Genomic DNA, 21,628 nt, shown 5'->3' on the forward strand with positions numbered 1-21,628 from the left:
CTAAATGGAGCTCTCAAATGCCATACCTTGTTTCGTTCCTGAGTTCCAGGCTGGATATAGCAAATGGATGTCTTCCTGTTTTTGAAAATACTACACAATCATACAGGTTTAGTTGTTTAGAGTTGGATTGCATTGTAAAATACGCTACGGTATGAGCTTCAGATTTGACAGTCCTGCAGTTTTTCATGTGCATATACTGCCTAGTGAAACGTGGTGAACCTTAGGGATGCATCAAAATACTTCCAGCTGGTGCAAACAAATGTTTTCATTATACTATTGGGCAGAACATTTAAGTCTGGGGAGGGATTGCTCTGAGCAAGAAGGATTTGAAAGAAACAGACTTAGTATTTGCAAATGTAGCACTTTTATTTGCTCAACTTCAAAACATCCGTAATATGCCAAACCAGTATCTCTATGCTCTTTAAACTAGCACATATAATACACACATGATAACACAATGGACTGTTACAGTAATATGAATATGATTCGGCACCAAATAAAAGAGGAAATCTCTGCCTATACATACATCTCTGTCTGGACGGTTTCTATGTATAGTTGTGTTTCATTCCAAGATGTGTCAGTGATCGTATGTGATCGACAGAAAAACACAGCCGACATCTTACAAGCAAGCGTGAGGTTCGGAGCAACAAAAGACAAATAAAGATGACGACGCCGATGTCAGTCAGAAGACACAAAATTTTTGCTCCAGCATCGAACTTATAAGCAAATACATTAGACATTTTGTCTCTGCCGGAAACCTCCCATTAAATGATCCCCCATTACCTTCCCTGTGAAAGACCTAATAGCTTGGAGCAGCATTTGGGATGTTATCTAAATGATGGCCATGTGTCCCTACATTTAACTCGAGACTAATTGACTTACTTTCCCTACTAATTCACACTGGATCTCCTGAGAGTAATATAACAGGCCATTAGCTAGCCAAATCACTGCTGGGTATGGGATTGCAACATTTAGTCCAGATGAGGGATGCATTGTATCCCCTTGTTCAATGGGGAATTATATTCTCCCTCTACAATAACTGCCACATAGTGTATTGAGTATTGTAAAAAAAAACAAGACTGCAAGAGCAGCACAGAGCGAGAGGCAAGGACTTGATTCACAGAAGTGTCTGTGAAAATACCACTGTGCCAAAACCAATCTGGCCTTTTTTCTTCAGGTCAATGATTCCTGAAAGCAAATGCTTTTGTCTTCTCTAGACCTCCACATCGTAGAAGGGGAACATAAGAATATCAGAGACATCTTCTCCTAGTCATGAAGAGAAACACTCAAAAGAGAAAGCGCTAAAGAAACCTTTGGTTAAAAATACATTTTAAATGCAAGCATACCCCACTGTGAACAAAAACCCTGGTGTATTTTATCTGTAGTATTGAACTTGAACTTGTTTTATGTATCCATGCCAAATAGCGTAACTTGTTCTGTCTTTTCTTTTCAGTTCTGTTGAATAATCCATCAGAGGCTTTCTCTTCTCTTTCGATGTCAATCTATTCTTGGCAGGGGATATGTATCTCTAGGCTAACCCTCTTGATGAAATACATGTCTGTCAATCATGTTGGCTGATGATGGAACCTTGTATGACTCTCTCGCAGTATTTGCACTGTCTGAGTTTATGTGAGCCAACTGATATAGGCTACAAGTGAATTTTTTTCTGCAATCTAAGAGGACACAGTATATGTCTGTCCCTTTATGATACAGTTTTAGACAATACAGTAGTTACTTCTTCATCAAAGAAGATGCCGTTGATATAGGCTACAACTGTATTCCTGATACAGTTTAAAGGGATAGTTTGTCATTCTGGCAATCAAACCCTTTTTTTCTACTTACTCAGAGTCAGATGAAATCCTTCTAGCTGCACCAGTAGAGAACCAGTCATTGCTCTAATGCTAGTTAGCAATGTATCCAGAAACGACCTTCAACTTCCTTCAAACTGCACTCAGATGTAAAAATGGTAGAGTGGAGTAAGTAGAGACATTTTTTACCTTCAGCATCACTCCATCAACAGAGATATAGTATTCTTTCTAACAAAGACACTGTATCTATATATATATATATATATTCAGGATGTGGTGTATCCCTGGAAATAATCAGAATTCATTTGAACATTACAGTTTTGAAAACATAGCTTGTCCAAAAAAAGTGGTCTCTTGGCACAGCTTACTCGTTATGGGTTAAGTTGAGCCACGGGATAGGTTAAGTTACAAACTTCTGTACTGAATGAAATATTACCACTACCTTTTTAAAACCATGTCTATATTTATTTCCCCAAACACAATTGAACACAATCACAATCATTTTTGTCTTTTAATAATTTTAAGGATCATTTAACACAGGCTTAACAAATACCAAGCCCTTTGTACTTGAAAAAAAGCACTTTTAATATAGGCTAGGCCCTGTTGGTACCTCATATCCCAGCGATAATGCCTTCTATTATGCCTGGGAAGAAAACACTTCCATTTTCGAAACTTGCCATTGGCACAACCATTGCTACAACGTACCCCAAGGAAAACATTTTGACTATAATCCCACACAGCTACAAGGATGCACTTTCATGCTGGGTTTAGGACCTCATATTGAAGCTTATAGAGACCACAACTGATGCATAGAAGATCTTAAAATGATCTACTTTAGTTTAAATACAAGCATCATGAAACATCTAACGCAATAAATTAATTTGACTTGTTGAAAATCCGTTTTTTGGACCTAATTTGCTTACCATTTTTTCCATGTGATTTCTTCCTTCGGACTCCATGAAATGATGACCTCTTCCTACATTTTGGTCAAATTATTACTTTTGTGTATGGTTTCCTAGAAACAAGGATGGCTCAACTAACCCTTTTGACTCAAATTACCCCACTCTCCCTTATCCACGAGTTCATTTAACTCTGGGTAAGATTACAAAATGGCTTAACTGCCTAAATGTCTAACTATCTCTTTAAGAGGAGACTGTAGAATCCCTCACTAGAGAAGATGTTGATGTTCTCCAGTTTCTCCTGGACCCTGAGGCGAAGAATGTCCAGTAGGATGTCCTGAAGATGCTCCCCCTTCACCCCCATCCTCTCCAACTGGTGCTCACCCATCGTCAGCAGTGGTGGGCCTGGGGAGGGGCAGAGCAAGGAGGCAAGAGAGGTGGTGAGCGGAGGCCACTAGAGTTGGGGACAAAATTATGCCTGTCAATTCAGGCTGGGTACATGGCTTTTAAATTGAAAATTGTCTGAATTGCATGATCAACTATATTTGTGTCAAACATGAGCTCTGTGTTCGGTATGATTAACAGCAATTGGGAAGATCATTGGAGGCAGTTAATGTTCCATGTCATTTTGTGTTGAACTGTCTGCAGGCATTCGATGCACACAGTACAGGGCTGGAGTAGGCCAGGGATAAAATATCACGTATATTCACAATTTAAAAAAATATTTTTTAAGATCATAGCAGTGTATTAATAATGACTGTTATACATGACCATAGCTTGTTTTGTTCTAAGACAAGATTTGGTAAGTAGAGGAGCTACTGAAGATAGTTACCGGATATGTCATGCTTCACGATGGCCAGTTGGAAGACACTCTTTTGGTAGGGCAAACACGTCCTCCATGGTCCAGAGGGAGACCCTTTTAGGGAGGCTCATTGTGGATTTCTAGCATGGGCTGCAATGTATATGCCAGGGGAGGAATAAACAGCACAACAAACTAGTGTAAATTGGAGATTAGCATCACACAATGGATCCTTGGATTACATTCCTCAAAAAGTGGCAACCCACTTTCAGTACATCACTGCATTCTATACCAGAAAGTAGGCTGGTCCTCTTTGAAGTCATGTACAGTAGGTTGATTCATTACTGTCTTTTTATGTATAAATCTCTATAACAAAAACCTCCGTCTTTAGACGTACAAATGACCATGCCCGGTGTTAGGGATGGCTAACTCTGGAGACTCCTTTGGTCTCCACAGAGGTAGGTAAATCTGCTTTTAGTTTGTTCCATACATGGGTTGCAAACAATATACAGAGTTCCCTACAACTAGATGTACTGGTGCCTCTCAGACAGTTCAACATGTTGATTGGGGAAATCTTTGCTGAGGAATGGGATTGTTCCTCTTGAGTGTGTTTTGAAATTGTGTATATTTGTATTAGGTTGGATTAGTGAATTGTGTATATGCAGGGCTCCCTTGTATAAGAAACCTTGGTCTCAATGGAACTCCCTGCTAAAACAAATGAATACTGCATTCACAAATGTTCACATTATAGTACTATTTCCTCAGTCATATCACCTAGGGTTCAACCAGTAACTTTTATAGAGCTAAAACTGCATCAATGTTTATTTGGCCTTTACATGCTGTGGGGCATAGTATTGTTTTTGTGATGTTGGATATATAGGAATGTACTTTTCTGATTTAACAAAGAGACTGATCTATGATGGAATGAGCTCCCATATGAGTAATTACTGGACAGCCAGACCAGACAGTGAGAACCTCTGTCCTTGTACAGATGTAATTTGACCGCTCTGTTGCAGGGTGTAAAACGTGTAGTGTATTGAAGGTTTAAAAAGTCTTCTGAAGTTTGTAATTTCCATTTCACACTCGATTTTCCATTACAAAAAATGTATCAACCCCTACAAAAGTGTCCATTAATTATAATCCACATAATTCATATTTCCTGTTACTGCAGGATTATTTTCCTGATGTAGCAAACTGGCTCAAATTAAGATCCACATCTGTATAAGTACGTATCACCAGGAATTTTTCCTGCCCACATAAAGAAAGCTCTAAACACTCTGAAATGTTGCAGTAAGATCTTCTCCCCGGAGCTAGGGGCAGTGGGATTAGATCTGTATACAAACCTCACGACAACCTGTGTGAAACAATCTGAGCAGAGAAGCACCTTTCTTCATCAGTCTTGCTGCTTTCCAGAAGGATTACATCACCATCTTCCTGATCTGACCGGAATGAAACCACATAATCTGACCCAGTGCATTTCTGATTGGTGTGTAAATTCGATGTTTTGTGTGATTCAAAGTCTAGAGTATTTAATTTCTTACAATACACCCGGGTTAATCACATGATACTTGAGAGATAGGATCTAAGTCGTGAAAAAGACATCCTGTGCATATTGACCATTACTCCCAACCCCAAATCTCCCCTTGGGCAGTTCCCTTCTGTTTGTTTTCACAAACTCTTGGAGAGTAGACCATGGACCAGACGGAGTATGAGGTTTGGAGTCAATTTCGCTTAAGACTGACCTAATCAAATACTATATATCAGTTTTAGAGTAAAGCTCTGCGGGCCTGGAATGTTATAGGAAAAAGGTTCAATAAACATTATATGGGTTGGTGGAATAAAGATACAGAGAGAAGGTAAGAGGAGGAGGGAAAATGAGAGGGAGATGATAGTATGTTTCTATGTGAGGAGGTGCATACAGTAGGTTCCCCTTGCTCAGCTAATTAATCAAACTTGCCAAGTAATTGAACATACCTTAAACAGATGTTTAATGTTTTGAAGGACCCGGGTATACAATAAGTGTATATATATTACGGACAGTCTTTTGCCAACAGAACTCCCAGTGGGTTTTTACTGAACAACATTAGGCCCAATGTGAGAAATACACCACCTAGTGGTGATATGCAATATCACAGAACATTCACCTCCCAAATTCTACTACTGACGGTCATTCAATAACGTTATATTGTACGTTCAAGCGCGACACAGGTATACATTTAATTAACCTTTCACTGCAGTGGGCTTAATCAGGGTCCCACAGAGTTTTTCTTGGTAGTCTTAAACAAATCTGCTTTGAAACAAAATAATACACCTCATACACGTGGTTATGGGCTTAGAAATAAGAAGACACCTGTACCATGTCAGATATAGAGTTGAAATATATTCCCATAAAATGGGGGGGGACTATGTACAAAAAGTGCTGTCAAATCTAAACGGTTCACTCGATATGGATGAAAATACCCTCAAATTAAAGCTGCACTTTAACCTCGTAGTCATTGTATAATTTCAAAAAGTATGTGCTGGAGTACAGAGCCAAAACAACAACAACAAATGTCCCTGTCCCAATACTTTTGGAGCTCGGTGTAGACATGGTTTTAATAAGGTAACCTTGGTGGTAATATTTCATTCAATACAGGCAAATGCAGGCAAATGCTTAACTTTGTGGTCAAAACTGTAATGTTTATATGAATTCTGAATATTTTCAGGGATACACAACACCCTGAAATATATGTAGACATAATTTTTTTTGGAAGAATACTATATTTCCCTTGATGGAGTGGTGCTGGATGTAAAAAGGGCTCAATTTAACTAAGTTACCCCACTCCCTCTAAAGTAATGGTAGATGCCATTCACCGGAAATGTATTGAACTGCACTAAAAACCGATAAAGATCTAACAGTGATGAAACCAAATCGGTAGTCTTTGTTTACAAGTGCCACTAGTATACAATCTACTGTAAACCCTACCACGTCATGTTTGTAAAGTAAACCTGGCTCTGGTAATGCAGACTTGAGTAGGCTAGTCCTTGTCGATGTCCTGCTTTCACTATCACTATCTACTAGGCTAGAAATTCATAACAGTTAAAGTAAAAGGTGTTGTAGTGTTTAATCAAGTACAGTTCATCGTTTTATCGGCAGTCAGATCTTACCTGCCCAACCCTATCTGTGTCTGTCACGCCTGCGTCCTGCGCACCTGGTTGGAGGAAGAACCGCTACTCGAGGGCGGCCTCGGTGTGGAAGGAACTCTAACTAAAATGTGATCTTGGACCACAGCCATATTCATCCAAATAAAAATCGCATTTCACGCAGAGGCAATAAGGGCAATTTTATGACGGACATGCTTTAATATAGGCTATTTATATACTGGGCCCACAGAGTCATGTTTACAAAATAGGCCTAAAGACAGAAATTAACATGAGTCTATTATAATATTTTTGCAGACGAATTACTTTCGATTAAGAATAGTTTATTTTCCTCTGACGATATTGAACTATCTATAATGTATGTATCTTATGAGGAATAGGGTGGTAGTCTTTGTAGGATCTGTAGAGATACATTGCGCCTTTTCTGTAGGCCTGACGTGCCATGCTTAAATGCCCAGAGGAGGGCGCATTTGTTCAGAAATGTGTAAAAAAGTTTTACCGCGGTACAAAATTTATACTGGACCCTGCCCCGGGCGCATGAATTGAGAAACACGATACTATATAGAATGAGATACGAACACATCTAATCAGAGTTGTCCAGGAAGCGGTATTCGTCACATCGTAGTCTCCATGCCTCCACTACAATTTTAAACAGGAATTAATTCACCCAAGCATCACAGACTGGCTGTTGCACGGATCTCCACCCTGCGTTTATCTGCTGAGAGAGACTTCAGTGAATTGTCTTATGTTGAGAGGAAACATTTATTGAGATTTCAGTTCATTGGCAAAACATGCACCCTTTTTAGATAACATTTTGAGATGTGCATCTGTAATACTTTGTAGTCAGAACGTCGACAAGGTGAGTGACAAACTTTTCGAAATGTTGCATCAATTTCTTTCGTGTAATTGTGACACCTGTTCTATAAGTTATTTGAAAACATCAACAGAGTGAACCTGAAATGCATTTATACCCGCGGAACTTCTTACATTCATGTATGTCCATAGATACATTATTTTCAGTATTTTTGCATCATGACTTTGAAATTGCAAAAGAAGATAAACGAGACAATTCACCTGTAGTCTCTTCATAATGACAACTGAATTAAATTATTGTATGGACACGTTATTTTACACCTGTGCTCTGGTATCCAAAAAAATAACGGGTCTGTGTTTCTCGTTGACTTCATGCCAAGAAAATGCACATCCAAAACCACTGAACGTTTTTTGTTCTATATTTCTCCATTCATGGGTGAAATGTCCGCGTGTTTAATTAACTGGGAAATGGGTTAATTCCCCACGGACGGATGGACACGGGATGTCTCTGTAAAGGTTTCCGCTGATGTGAGACTTCTGAGACCACATGTACTGCTGACCCAGTGCACTCTGCAGAGAGACGCCACTCAGCTGTGAGGTGCACCCGAGGACATTGGACATTTTAATTGTTTTCTCTCCTTTAGATTCCATCACTATCCAAGTATGCTGGTTTTCAGTGCGTCTAGTCTATTCAGACCTACCTGGCTGGCAGAGAGAAGGCAAATATTACAATGACATAGTCATAGCCCACAGTGTGGCTTTTTGTCACAGTGATGGATGGAGAGCTCTGTCTTCTCCCTTTGCCTATAGGGACTTTATTTTTCATGATATATAATGACCTCGTGGAGATGCTCAAGGGTTTGTTCCTGTATTTGAGGAGACATCACAAGGCACACTCATTGCCAAGTAAAGCAATACCATGGAGGAGTTGTACCGTAGCTTCTGACCGCAAAGGAAAAATACCATGGTGGGAACCTATCAGTGCCCTGCCTCTGGGGAAAAACACACAGAGATGTGAATGAAGGCAGGATGGAAGGGGTGTACATTCTCATAGTCCTGCATGGGGTGACCATGATCAGGGATGGTGTTAGCATACTGTACAGGTTTCCTAGCAGCCTGGTTCGGTAATGGCTGTCTGCCCCCTATCCAAAAATGTCAACTGACACTCCCTCTGCGTAATGAAAAAGGCCAGATTGAACTCTTTTTAATGACTTTGTTCAACAGTCCCACATCCGTCTCTGTATTCACTATCTATTCTCTATTACAGAGTTATTAATGACCTACTCCCCACCCACTAAAGTCCAAATGGCACTGTTTTCTCAGCCATAGCATACTGTACATGTACATGCACCTTTTTCCTAAATCTAGTGGATTATTATAGTATTTTATGAGGTACTAGTTTATTTCCTGCGGCTACTTGTCCATAGGGGGAGGAGTCCATAGGTCTGCCTCTGCTGTAGCCCAGGAATGTGGGAGTGCTTCTCTCTCTCACAGCTGTTCAGATGGGAATGTTTACTCTCTCTCTCTCTCTCTCTCTCTCTCTCTCTCTCTCTCTCTCTCTCTCTCTCTCTCTCTCTCTCTCTCTCTCTCTCTCTCTCTCTCTCTCTCTCTCTCTCTCTCTCTGACTACAGTCTGATTTATGGCACTAGATGGCAGCACAGGAGGCTTTGAACCCTCTACATTCTTGTCATTGATTATTATAATTCAACCCATGCCCCTTGCTTTATGTTTTAGATTCTCTGCTGTTTGCTTTAGAGACCAAAGTTATGACCTTGGTGTTGTATTCCATGCTAAAAAGACAAGGTAATAGATTGGTAAGGATACTTGTAATAATATGTAGTAGTCTGAGAGACAGGTACAGTGCTCGAACCGACGGCTCTACATCCACACTTCAATTTCAAGTTAATAACGAACGCTTTGACACTGACAGCCTGCCACATTAGTGAGACTTGAGATTGTTAGCCATGGCGTATAAGAGACATATCACTCAGATCAATGTTGGAAACAAGAGTGGGGAGATATAGAGCTTGATAGAATGTAATAAGTCAGCTTTGTCCTGCTAGAGGTTTTACTGGAACATTTCATATATTCATGCAATCTGGAGTGCATTCATTGCAAGTATTTTTTCTCTCCCCTAAAGCAAAGACAGTGACTTCATCCAAGTAGTTCATAATCAGAACAACAGGCAAAGGGGGGGAGGGGCATGGCAGTGGCACACTAAATCTAAAATAGGCCAGTAGAATAGAGCGGTGGTCTGGTCTCTTTAGTGCTCCTGAGCTGCTATGGACTGCCAGACCATTACAGCCTGATTGTAATAGCTGTTATTACACTGGAAGGTAGTGTGGTTAGTCTGGTGTCTGCTATTGTATGACAAAGACAAGCATTTCTGAAGGAGATACATCATCTTGTCCAGAGGGGTTAGAATCAGCATGTCAAGATGATGAAGCTCACGTACTTTACATTACATTTCGGCTGTAATTCTCTGTTCCATGAATGACTATGGAAGTACATGCACACAGAGAGCTTTTTATTGTTCTCTTGCATATTGCTTTGATTGCATGGAAATCATCTGTTTTGTCCACCCTACAGTTCCTGAATGGAGAATAAGGCCATGTACCTGAGTACATATGAAGAGAGGGAGAACGGATCCTTCTGTGAGGAGGGCTACGATGGCAGGAACCTATCAAAGCTGAACCTGTGTGAAGACGGTAAAGAAGCAGTTTCCCTTATGTCCTGTATAAATCCTTGCCCCTTGACCTTTCACACATGGGCCCACAGGCCCATGTATAATCACAGCATATTAGAATCTCTTTGAATTATGCCAGTGATGGAAGAATTCATTTAGTGCCTCCATATGTGAGGTGCTCATATTTCAGCTCATGAAGGGATGCAAGCAGAGTTCCTTTGACCCGACTTAGTCATGACCTTTTTAGAGGATATGCTTGTAACTGCAAAGATAAACATGGGAAATCTGACTCTTGTCCCCCAACCCTCCTGGGGACTGAAGAGTTCTCTGAACCAGCGAGCGGTGAAAAAACACTAAGTGCTGATAGTATGTTGTGTGTGTTAATGTGTGAGGGTTTCGGGCTTGGACAGGTGTAGCGGAGAAAATCTACTTTAGTGTTCTCAAGTTATGACCTCCGGCATGGCACGCTGGTGGGAAAGGCTTAACGAGCCTTACCAGTGAAATGGTTATAATTCTGTTGGCCTCTTCTTGCCCAAGTCAACTAGTTTGTCCCTAAACTTGCCAAGCATACTCACTGTAAACACTGAAGGACATTGTTGCCATCACACCCCCTTTAAAAAAAGTTAGGCTGTACATGCAGCCACATACTGCCAATTTAACTTGTGGTCTTTGGTGTTGTGTCTAAACGTATTACAATTTCTGTCTTAATTTTGCAGGATTTTTTTAAAACTCGAAGCTGTTCTGCTCCACTTCCTCTATAAATATTCAGTCTCACTGCCTGATGTCAGCTTGTGTTTATTGACCCCTATGAATATCTAAGATAAGTAGATATTCTAATGTACACTATATGTGGTAAATACTCAGGGTGTATGGTAGGATATATGATACACATGATGCCATGAAGTAAACACTTTAAAGCACCTGTGTTTTTCTGTGGAACATTTTTATTTACGCGTTTCTCTTCCACAGAAAAACTAGTGTGATTTAGTTAGCAGGCAAATTTTACTGAAAAATGTCAAACGAGTCACATGACCAGCATGCATACCTTCCAAAATGGAAATGTATTTTATGTTTTCACTCTAACGTTCAAAAAGGCACATTTCAACAAACAAGTGCTTAGTATTTGTATCATTGAGGTCCACGTTTGCACAGTTCAAATATGCAAAGGCCTCAACATTTCTATACGTTCCATATATTTCACTCGCTTAAACAGCCGTGTTTTTTTTATTTCGCCTTAAGAAAAAGTACCTTATCATGGAACTCAGCCTAGTGGGATGTGATGTGAAGTGGCTCTTCTGCGAGGTTATTGTTCACACAGAATCCCAGCAGCCACAGCATGTGTGCAGCACAGATCCACTGCCTGTCTCCACTGACATGACATCACCAGTCTTAGTACAATTGAAACCGGGCTGCAGAGCAGGCACAAGGCTGTTTATGGAAAATAGGCTGAAGGCCTTGTCTTCTAAAGCAGGCTCCTCAGTGACTTCAGAGCTACATGTTCCACACAGAGGAAGAGAAAGACCATAGGCACATAGAAGAACCATGTTTCAGGCTGTTTCTAAAAACAAGTCATTTTTTGTCTTGTGGCTGGGATGAGTTGCCAGGAGAACATAAAATCAAAGTGTGTAATACTTTCCTCTCGGGTCTCTCTCAGGTCTTATGTCGCCTTGAAATAAGACAATGTGCTTCATGACCTAATAGCATAATACACTCTGGAATTGATACCAAATTCCTATTAGACTGAAATCTTCTTAGCATGACTAATGATGTCTTCTGTCACCATTTTTTGGGGGCCTATTTGACCAGCACTGAATGTTCCCTTGCTTGCTCAGTAATCCTTGCTTGCTCAGTAATCCTTGCTTGCTCAGTAATCCTTGCTTGCTCAGTAATCCTTGCTTGCTCAATAATCCTTGCTTGCTCAGTAATCCTTGCTTGCTCAGTAATCCTTGCTTGCTCAGTAATCTTTGCTTGCTCAGTAATCCTTGCTTGCTCAGTAATCCTTGCTTGCTCAGTAATCCTTGCTTGCTCAGTAATCCTTGCTTGCTCAATAATCCTTGCTTGCTCAGTAATCCTTGCTTGCTCAGTAATCCTTGCTTGCTCAGTAATCTTTGCTTGCTCAGTAATCCTTGCTTGCTCAGTAATCCTTGCTTGCTCAGTAATCCTTGCTTGCTCAGTAATCCTTGCTTGCTCAGTAATCCTTGCTTGCTCAGTAATCCTTGCTTGCTCAATAATCCTTGCTTGCTCAGTAATCCTTGCTTGCTCAGTAATCCTTGCTTGCTCAGTAATCTTTGCTTGCTCAGTAATCCTTGCTTGCTCAGTAATCCTTGCTTGCTCAGTAATCCTTGCTTGCTCAGTAATCCTTGCTTGCTCACACACATGTCGCACACACTTCCAACTGAAATGTCATGATGACAGTTTTATCAAAATGAATTCCCCTGAAACCGTTTGACCTGGACAGTGCAATAAGTGTTTAATGAATGGGGCGGCAGCGTAGCCTAGTGGTTAGAGCGTTGGACTAGTAACCGAGTTCAAACCCCCGAGCTGACAAGGTACAAATCTGTCGTTCTGCCCCTGAACAGGCAGTTAACCCACTGTTCCCAGGCTGTCATTGAAAATAAGAATATGTTCTTAACTGACTTGCCTGGTTAAATAAACAAAGGTAAATTTTAAAAAATGTATATATTGCTCTGTATCTGGGTGGCAGCCCTGTGATGTATGGTGGTGCAACAGTGGCCAAATGCCAGACTTGCAGACTTTGTTTTGACTCTCATGCTCACTACAATATCAGCCCAGTGGGGAATCAAGGCCTCCAAGTCGCTACGTCAGTACTAATAGAGCAATAACACAATCATTTGGGGGGGATTTCTTTGCACTCATAAAGTTGTCCTATGGTATGAGATGCTCATATTGTATCTGACCGCAACAAGTCATTCAGTCTACGGTCAGGCATGCATTTTCATGTAGGACATTTTTATTACCTCATGACATGTTATCCTAATTTCATCCGACTTCTTTTATCCTCTACCCCTCACTTCAGACCTCACCTAAGAGCCTTTATGTCCGTCTTTGTCGTCCATTTCTAAAGAGATGTTTTCTTTTTCAGCCGGCTCTGCCAAGAGGAGAAGAAAGTCAGACAATTGCTGCAGCCACCTGAACTCCCTGTCTGCCATCAAGTATGCCATCGTGTCTCTATACATCCTGGTACTCCTGTGTATCCTTGGCCTCTGTTTGGCAGGTAAGTCAAATCACTTGAGTTACAAACTGGCTCTTTGTGAGTTTAAATTAACAACCACAGCGACCCTATCTGGGTAGTTAAAATAAGATAAACGACTATATTGGACACTGTCAATGTTATTCTAGTTCCCAAGAGCTAAATGGTGGATATAACAATAATATCCTTGACATTTTTCCTTGTGGGATCAAATGTGATCGAAATCAATGATGTACACTGTCTGAAACGGGTATTCTGGTTGACTTGTGTTCAGATGTGTTCAGTTCTCAAGTTCTTCAAGTGAAATTCCAAATTGTTAGTACATCTGACTTCACTTGAGAACTCTGGTCTTCAGCCGTTTGCAACCAATGACATCAGATTAAGATTAAGAATGAATTGGTAAATGTATGGGTACTGTAACATTAAAACAGTTAGTCTGCCTGAGGTAATACATAAGGATTATGCTTTGCAATTGTACTCCACTTTAAATTTAAGTAACTGTCTCATTCAGTATATGGAATAATGTAATTTGAAACAGGCCTTTCCAACTCCTTCCATCAGGACCATAATTACTGAAGTTCTATAGGTTGAAACAGGCAACATTTCCATTCCCTGAATAATTCAGGCTGTTTTGGAGGCAAAGGAGGGTCTGTCCCAGTACTATGGTGTACCTAATAAACTGTCCACTGGGTGTATATTTATTGATTATGCAAATCCTATAAATGAAAAGGGCCAATTTTGGTGCAATTAATTATCTTAATTTGTCAGATCAAATTCAATTTCAACAAAATAATGTTGCAGGAATGCTAATCTTATCTTTTTCTAACAACGGCAACAATTTCAGAACAATCTGAGATGGTGGGTGTCATGGCTTGATGAGATGGTTCCGGAACAACTCTCCTGTCAAGCCGTGTCCAGAGCCTCTCCCTTCCTCCAGGCCTGAGTCTGTGTGTGTCTGTGGAAGGATGTCTATAACGTGACTTGTCAGGGTTAGAACCAATACCCTGGTGACCTGCAACGCTGATATGTCAGACGTGGGCAACACCTTGGTGCTTTATTTAGACAAGAGCAGCAGGACTAACAGAATGGGGCTTGAACAGGGGAGTGATGTGAAGTCACTGTCTTGACAGGTCTTTCAAGACTAATGACCACTCTGGTGGGATGAATGCAAAACTGTGGAAAGTTTGAAGTTGGATTTATGTTAATGTGTTTTGTTGTCGTTTACACCGATTTTGAATTATACCATTGTTGCGTAGATTGATTAACACTAGCTGTGACCCAACTCCCCGAGGGTGTCTCAGGAAGAGTGGGATCTGCAAAAAAACACATTTCCAATTCCAACATGCGAATGAATTACACGCCTGTACATGTGTGAAATAGGACAAACATAAGCACCAGTTTTGTTTTAGCTTTTTGATTGATTTGGAAAAATCCAAAGCATTTGAAAAGAATGAGGCTCTTGGTAGCCATGGCTGACAAATGAATAATGTTTCACTGGTAGATACTAGGTCTGTAGCCCAGTGAAACCCTGCAGTGTTTCCCTGTAAATCACACCTCTGCATTATTCGTAAACGGGAAAAGTTTCCGGACAAAGACTTAAGCGTTTGGGTTGGTGAACAGCGGGAATCTGAATGGATAAACTCTGTGTAATCTCTATGTAATTTGAAGCAGGCCTTTCCAACTCCTTCCATCAGGACCATAATAACTGCAGTTCTATAGGTTGATACAGGCAAAGGCATTATTGAGACCGACATGCAATACCAGTGACATCATTTGAAAAGGAGCCTGATAACTGTATGAGACAAACACTGTCATGGAGGTATTTAGTCATTTGTGGTTTAAATTTAAGCTAACTTAAAAACTAATCAAACAGAGCTTTCAGATAGTCCCTATAGAATTACATGTGGATCATTAGATGCTGAATGAGATTAACATAACATGAGGACCGCTGTGGAGGGGGAAATTACATAGTGATCCTGCCAAGTTTCCAGTGTGAACACGAACCAACACCCAGTGCACTTTTTAATCCACATTTGCTTTCATTCATATATATACTTTGCGTTCATATGTGAATATTTATGACGTCTCCCTATATGACCTTGGCTTCAATCTCCGAGCCAGCACAAATATGCAGACCTGACATCTGAACCTTTAATCTATGCTTTTAGATAGATACTGTAAGAGAGAGGGGTCATATCACTCGATATTTCAGATGTACTCGTTGACCCATGCTGAGCGATTACATCTCTGTAAGGTCGGAGAAGGCACGACAGGAATACAGAACTGAACCCTGTGGACTGTATCAGAGGATGCTCGCACGCTTTCCGTAAACAACCTCTGTTGCTTTACCTCTGGCCACTGCACACTGACTCAGAATGGCTGTTGCAGCTGTTAAACAGTTGAACAGCTTACATACAGTACAATCAAAGAAAGCTGCTGCTTAGTAGGATTAGCATAACTACACATTACTCGGGCCATCACAGTAACTATCACCCTCCTCCTCAGGATTGAGATGGAATGGAAGTGCCAAGGACAGTAAGGAGGGACATATGGAGAGAATAGAGAATTGGGATACTGTATAACAGTCTAAAATCTCAGGGTTCAGCTTGGCAGAGCAGTGAAGTAAAACTGAAGCACTTGTTCTATGGCTACTTGACCTTAGCACATGATGTTGAGAGTATATGAGAAGTGAGTGACCCAGCTAGTATTTAGGTTCCAGTTGGGACCTCCCTGATTAAGTCTGGCTCTCTCAGCTGCCTGAAAGTGTTCCAGTGAGTTTAACAACCTTTAGGATCTTTACTGTCTCTCATAGTTTTGATCCTCCATGTTTATGCGTAAAAGTAATGCACTTGTTTGACCAGTGTTTTTAGATGGGAAGGAACTGGTGCAGTCAAGAGGGAAAAGGCTGCAAAAAATAAATGAAATGCCAACCCAAAAACTGTATGCAGGATAGATGTGAAGGAGGATGTCACCGAGAGTTCATGCTTTTCTACTGTCAACAACTGAGCGTGAAGAGAGGCAGCTTCCTATTCCAGGTACATAACTAATGTGTCATGTTAGAGTTGTTCTATTTCAATAGCTAAACCAATTGCAGCTGCTTTAAAAAATGTTTTTAACTTGGCTATATTAGTCTGTATAAATGGCCCCTATGAATCATAATCAAGTGCCTAATTAAGCTTCAGGCATTGGGAGCTATTACCCCCTTACAGTGGGTTCATGTTTCAAAGCGTGAAAACACCAGGATTTGCTGGTCATAACTGCTCTCCAAACCTTTTCCTGCATAGCCCTGTTCCAAATGCCTAAAAGTCATCTGGACAGTCTTTCTACATATGAAATAAACCACATGGACCTGTTCAGATCATCTATTGTTTTGAAGGCCGACTAGTTGCCTATTCCTTGATACGGTCATAACCCACTGCGCACAGGCATCAGTTCAATGTGTACTTTTGATTTACATTTGGTTGAGTCTTCAACCTAATGTGAATTCAAGGTGAAATCAATCAAAAATGTCACCATGTTATTGGATTTAGGTTAAAAGACGAAATGCACCTAAGTTGATGACTTTTTGTAAATCCAAGCAGTTCTCCACATTGATTCAATGTCATCACATCGATTGGTGGTTAAAGTCCTCTTCATGTTTTGTTTACCTAGTTTCTTTCTGACAAGACGTATGTTATGTTCTCGAATTTGGCCAAACTACGTCGGTATTTTACCTCCTGTTTTGGGCTCGGTGTGTCAATGTATGTATGTTTCTTACACGCTTAATTAAATTAAACAGTCACTTATTTTTTTAACTTACCTCATTCAGCCAGCAGATTCCTGGTTTGAGAGAAACAGATTTGTTTGAAGCTGTAGGACAACGTTTTCCATAGGCCTGTCTGGCATACATTTGAAATATAAGAGATTTAAAAGAGCGTTGTTGGGCGTGTTTCAATGTTGTGCAAGCCCAGTTCCATGAACTAAACCTCATCCATCTGTGTAAATAGTTAAACAGAGGAGCACTGCTGAGAGAGAACATTCAACAGAAAACCTTTCTGCTCTGTCATGAGTCATGACGGCCTCACCGTCACTTCTCCCCAGATGGTTATTAGTTGGAACGATGGCGACTTGATTTAGTTCTACAGGCTCAGCACCAGGTTAACATGCTCTGAGGCTACTTTATAAGGAACGCAGTCAGACCTGAGATGATATTGTTTTTTTTATGTCTAAGCAGTTTCGAGAGATCAAGATCAAGGCACCAATCGCTGTCCATGTTTTATAGTCTTGGTAAAAACATATTGGTCCATTCACTGATACCAGTGTCTAGTTATTTGCTTTTCTCAATCAGAGTTTTGCTATATTTAGGAGTCCCTATTCTTGGAGCTTCCTCCCTGCTAGGCTGTCTGGATAGAGACTTACATCCTTATTGTTGAGAGGAAATTACCTTTTATAGATACAGGCATCTACAGTATTTTACTGTAGACATACTGTAGACTTAGGCTATTGCTAATCATTGGCGTCCACAAACAGAAAGTGCCCTCCAAACCCTGTGTATTAATACATGTTATATGGCATGATTCTCTACCACAGGAACCGTTTCCTGCATGCCTCTGTTTCCCATATACGTTTGAGTAATGTTCTCCATTTGAATGTACTGTATGTAACCAGTCAAATTTGTGCACATTTTTACTTATGGATTTTATCCCGAATTGGATCGTTGGAAAAGTTGAGTGCTGCTGATTTTCCTGACAAGTTGCTGGTTAGCAGAAATGACCATAATACTGTAGGTTTCTGCTATGAAAAATCAGACCTCCGATTTTGTTTTTGTTTTTTTATGACATGGCATTCCTTAGATGTTCTGCTTTTTGGGCTGGACCTCGACTCTGCATGGATGGTCAATTGAGCCGCTCCTCATAGCTCAAAGAGAACCTCAGTAGTACTACCACATCCAACTCTATGGTGCAAAATCTTTCTATGGTTTAATATTTAATTGGTTTTATATGTGATTTTGAAGTCATATGATTGTGTGCTATTGAACTTCTCCTGCCTTGCCGAAGTCAATTTGGACCAATGAAACCATCTTCCTTGTCTTCGGTATGATGTTTGCAGGATATGATCTGGACAAGGCGCTGGGGCTTTCTTGGCCCGGTTTGTGTAAAGCAGTAAAGCTAAGTCCCAAACCTCTCTGCTTACTCTCAACCACACTGCTGGCCAACATAACCACAAACTGACAGATTAAAGGAAGGTCTGTGGTCTGATGCCAACCTTGTGGCGTTTTCATTATCTGTGACCAACTAGAAAGGCACTACTCAGCCAAATTATTAGAAGTGTAGGACTTGGGCGAGGCAGGAGACATTCAAATCCAGTCAGAGTTTTTGGGAAAATAATGAGAAGTTGAGCTTAACATAACCACATACAAGTTTTTTATGGTGACTGAAATTATTTATGACCATATTTACACATTTCATATAACATGATACAAGATTTTAAAAAGCATGAATCTATAACACATGTCATGCCCAGTTCACCCATAGAGTAACTTTCTCCTCATAGCTGAAAGAGAACATCAATTGAACTGCCACACCCAACTCTGAAAAACTATTGGGTTTTCGTGCACATTTGCAAGTTATTTCTTATTTTTACTTGTTTACGTTTGATATTAGTGAGAAGTGAACTTTTATATGAGCTTCATAAGCATTCCGAAGAAGACAAAGATTTTCCGCAAACATGTGTAGCTTGGCAACAGAGTTAAAGCCCAGGCTGGAACCCTCTCTAGTTTCCAAGTGCCCCTTTTTGCCCCAGTTTCCGTCCATTCTTCTTTGGAAAAGCCCTTCTAATGAACTTCTGAGCTGACGTTCAGGCTCCTTTGTGCCGAACTCATTACAGACAAGGATGAACCCTTGGGTTCCTGTTGGATAAGTCCTGCTCACTATAGGCTTACTAGGAAGTCATGAATGCTAAAAAGATGCCCATTCAGACAGAGAGCTAAACAGCATGTCAATTAACATTGTAGCCATAATTGGTCTGGCACGTTGCTGGACTGTGCACTTTGCCGTTCCTCACTGTTATAATGAGTTGTCCCCATGTACTGAGTTCATTCCACGCAGACAGCTTTGTCAGCTGTTCTATCAAAAATAGTCAGGGGTTAGTGACGAAAGGGCCGATAAGCTCTGACACAATATCTGGACTGGATGTGAATAATATCCTTTCATTAAAAAGTTATGTTGGGAATTGTTGATTTGAATCTTAGTTTTTCGTTGGCTGTCGGTGGTCCCTCCTAACCGACCGGGACAAAACCCCTTCATGTCAAGAGGTTAATAGGATGTAAACTATTCCACTTTCAAGGACCTCAAGTAGTTCACAACAGACAAGTTTTAGAAAAATTAACACCGGAAAACCAAAGCTCTGCCCGTCCAATAAACCAGCAATGTCATTGATACAACTTTTCACAAATGACGACAATGATTCTAGAAGTCTGCAGGAGAGGACTGACTATAAATGTATATCACACTCGAATGTCGCAGCAGGCTACAAAATTAAACCTCTAAATGTTTCTCTGTTTTACAAAGGGGTAATTAAGCACAAGAGATTCCGAGGCCTCATGCTGAGCTGTGTTTTGTGTCTTGGCCGTCGTAGGGTCTCCAGCCTCAGTGATTATACTGCTGGGAAAACACACAATGCGTGATGGCTGCCATCAGGGGCTTGCATAGTTGTTACTTTCAAACAGTGTATGGGGAGTTGATGAGATGGCAAAGACAAATTAAACAAATGGTTGGAGAGCAAAAACCGAAGGGATTGTTTGTCTCATGTCCAAACCCCAGGTTATAGATAGTAAAGTTACATGAGCCTGATATCGGTTTGTGTTGACTCTACAGTAAACCTCTGAGATCAACATCATGGCCTTCTTTTGTGGCTGTAAAAGTTGTTTTGCGGCATTCTTATAAAAAATAGAGTTTAGAATTGGGAAACGAACGTTCCAAGAGGGACATTTCATCTGTCTCATTACTTGGTTTAACAGTGGTTCAAAGTTGTTTGCCTCAATGCTTCTTCAAGGTACAGCACCTCATAAAACTGTAGTGTTGACAAACCTGCAGGCAATGACGTAGATAATGCCCTCCCTCCCTGAACGTCAGAAGTTGTAATGAATAGATGCAGAGATAAGCTCAGATGAATTGAGAGAAAATACTCTCATTTAACTTTCCTTAGGCACAAGATATTTTCAATTTCCATAGTGAAAGCCCTCGGGAGAGAGCGAGAACAGGTGCTTTCTACCTCAGGGGCTTCAGGGAAAAGCTCCCCCTGTGGTCCTAGAATACATCACTTCAACCAGCCAACCCCCCTTTCAGCAGGATTTGGCTTTGATCCCTCTCACACCAGAGAAAGTGAAGTAGAATCAAACAAAAGCCTGGGTTCTACATTCCAGCAGCGAGGTTTCAGATAGCTGGTTGAAATTCCATTCCACACATCCCGAGCTAGCTACAGCCTGCTGGTCAGGTCTGACCTTCTCATTGTCCAGCAGACAGTCCCTTCATGGCCACTCCTGGATCACATGGTCCAGATAGAGTTGGTTAACTCCCTGTCTGGGACACTGACTGATCTATGTAATCCACAGCAGTTTAGCGCACATACCATCCAAACAACCCCACACTCCTCAATTACGCATTCAATCCCATAGGCTTCTGGGTAAGAAAGGTTGTTCTGGGAACAGGACTAAGTCGAGCCTTTGTCTTGTCCAGACAATATGAATAATGGATTTTCACTGATGTGAAACAAAACAGATTTAACCTCCCATAATTGTATTATTTCACCTGGAAAATGTCAAGGTCTCTCTATAGTTCTCAAACAGCTCTAGTTGCTCGGACAGTTCAGTAGTTTGCCCAGATGAGATTTCTCCCTTCATAGCAGATGTCCACTGGAGTACCTGACTCTCTGTTTGGGGTATTACATTCAGAGGTTGCCATCACAACATGGAACTACTTGATGTGTATCCACCACAAACAGAACTCACACCGTGGGGATAGATGGCATACTGGAAGCACAGGCAGCTGTTTTTCATCTGCTCACATCTTCCCCCACAAACAGCTCAAATGTACATCAATTTGACTGGTGGACATAACGAATAGCTAGTAGACAGTATCAGAGTCAACATTCAAGTGACAGACTGGCTTTTAGCATAGTTGGTAAAGGCCAATGTAAACCAAGCATGGGCCATGTTTTTAGACTCTGAAGACCACTTTGGCACACAGAGGAACTTTTATCATTAATTAAAGCTCCAGGGTGGGGAAGGGTTTA

General features: G+C 40.8%; 1 protein-coding gene and 1 long non-coding RNA gene across 3 annotated transcripts in view; one reads left to right on the plus strand and one right to left on the minus strand.

Moving 5' to 3' along the window:
• Window positions 1–464: 464 nt before the first annotated feature.
• Window positions 465–6,912, minus strand: LOC118387193 (uncharacterized). The gene is made up of 3 exons (XR_004826361.2): window positions 6,654–6,912; window positions 3,540–3,659; window positions 465–3,112 (listed from the first exon to the last, which is right to left on the minus strand). It is a non-coding gene; the product is annotated as an uncharacterized LOC118387193 (long non-coding RNA).
• A 243-nt stretch (window positions 6,913–7,155) lies between these two features.
• Window positions 7,156–21,628, plus strand: part of LOC118386901 (scavenger receptor class A member 5-like) — a 57,445-nt gene continuing 42,972 nt past the window's right edge. The window contains exons 1-3 of one of the 2 annotated variants that reach the window (XM_052523585.1): window positions 7,156–7,506; window positions 10,050–10,168; window positions 13,250–13,381. In XM_052523585.1, the coding sequence (XP_052379545.1) occupies window positions 10,057–10,168; window positions 13,250–13,381 (244 nt within the window). In that variant the 5' untranslated portion in view covers window positions 7,156–7,506; window positions 10,050–10,056. The remainder of the gene's footprint in view (window positions 7,507–10,049; window positions 10,169–13,249; window positions 13,382–21,628) is intronic. The other variant, XM_035774875.2, reaches the window with a different exon arrangement.

Source organism: Oncorhynchus keta, chromosome 8, assembly GCF_023373465.1.
Source record: "Oncorhynchus keta strain PuntledgeMale-10-30-2019 chromosome 8, Oket_V2, whole genome shotgun sequence".
Classification (NCBI taxonomy): Eukaryota; Metazoa; Chordata; class Actinopteri; order Salmoniformes; family Salmonidae; genus Oncorhynchus; species Oncorhynchus keta.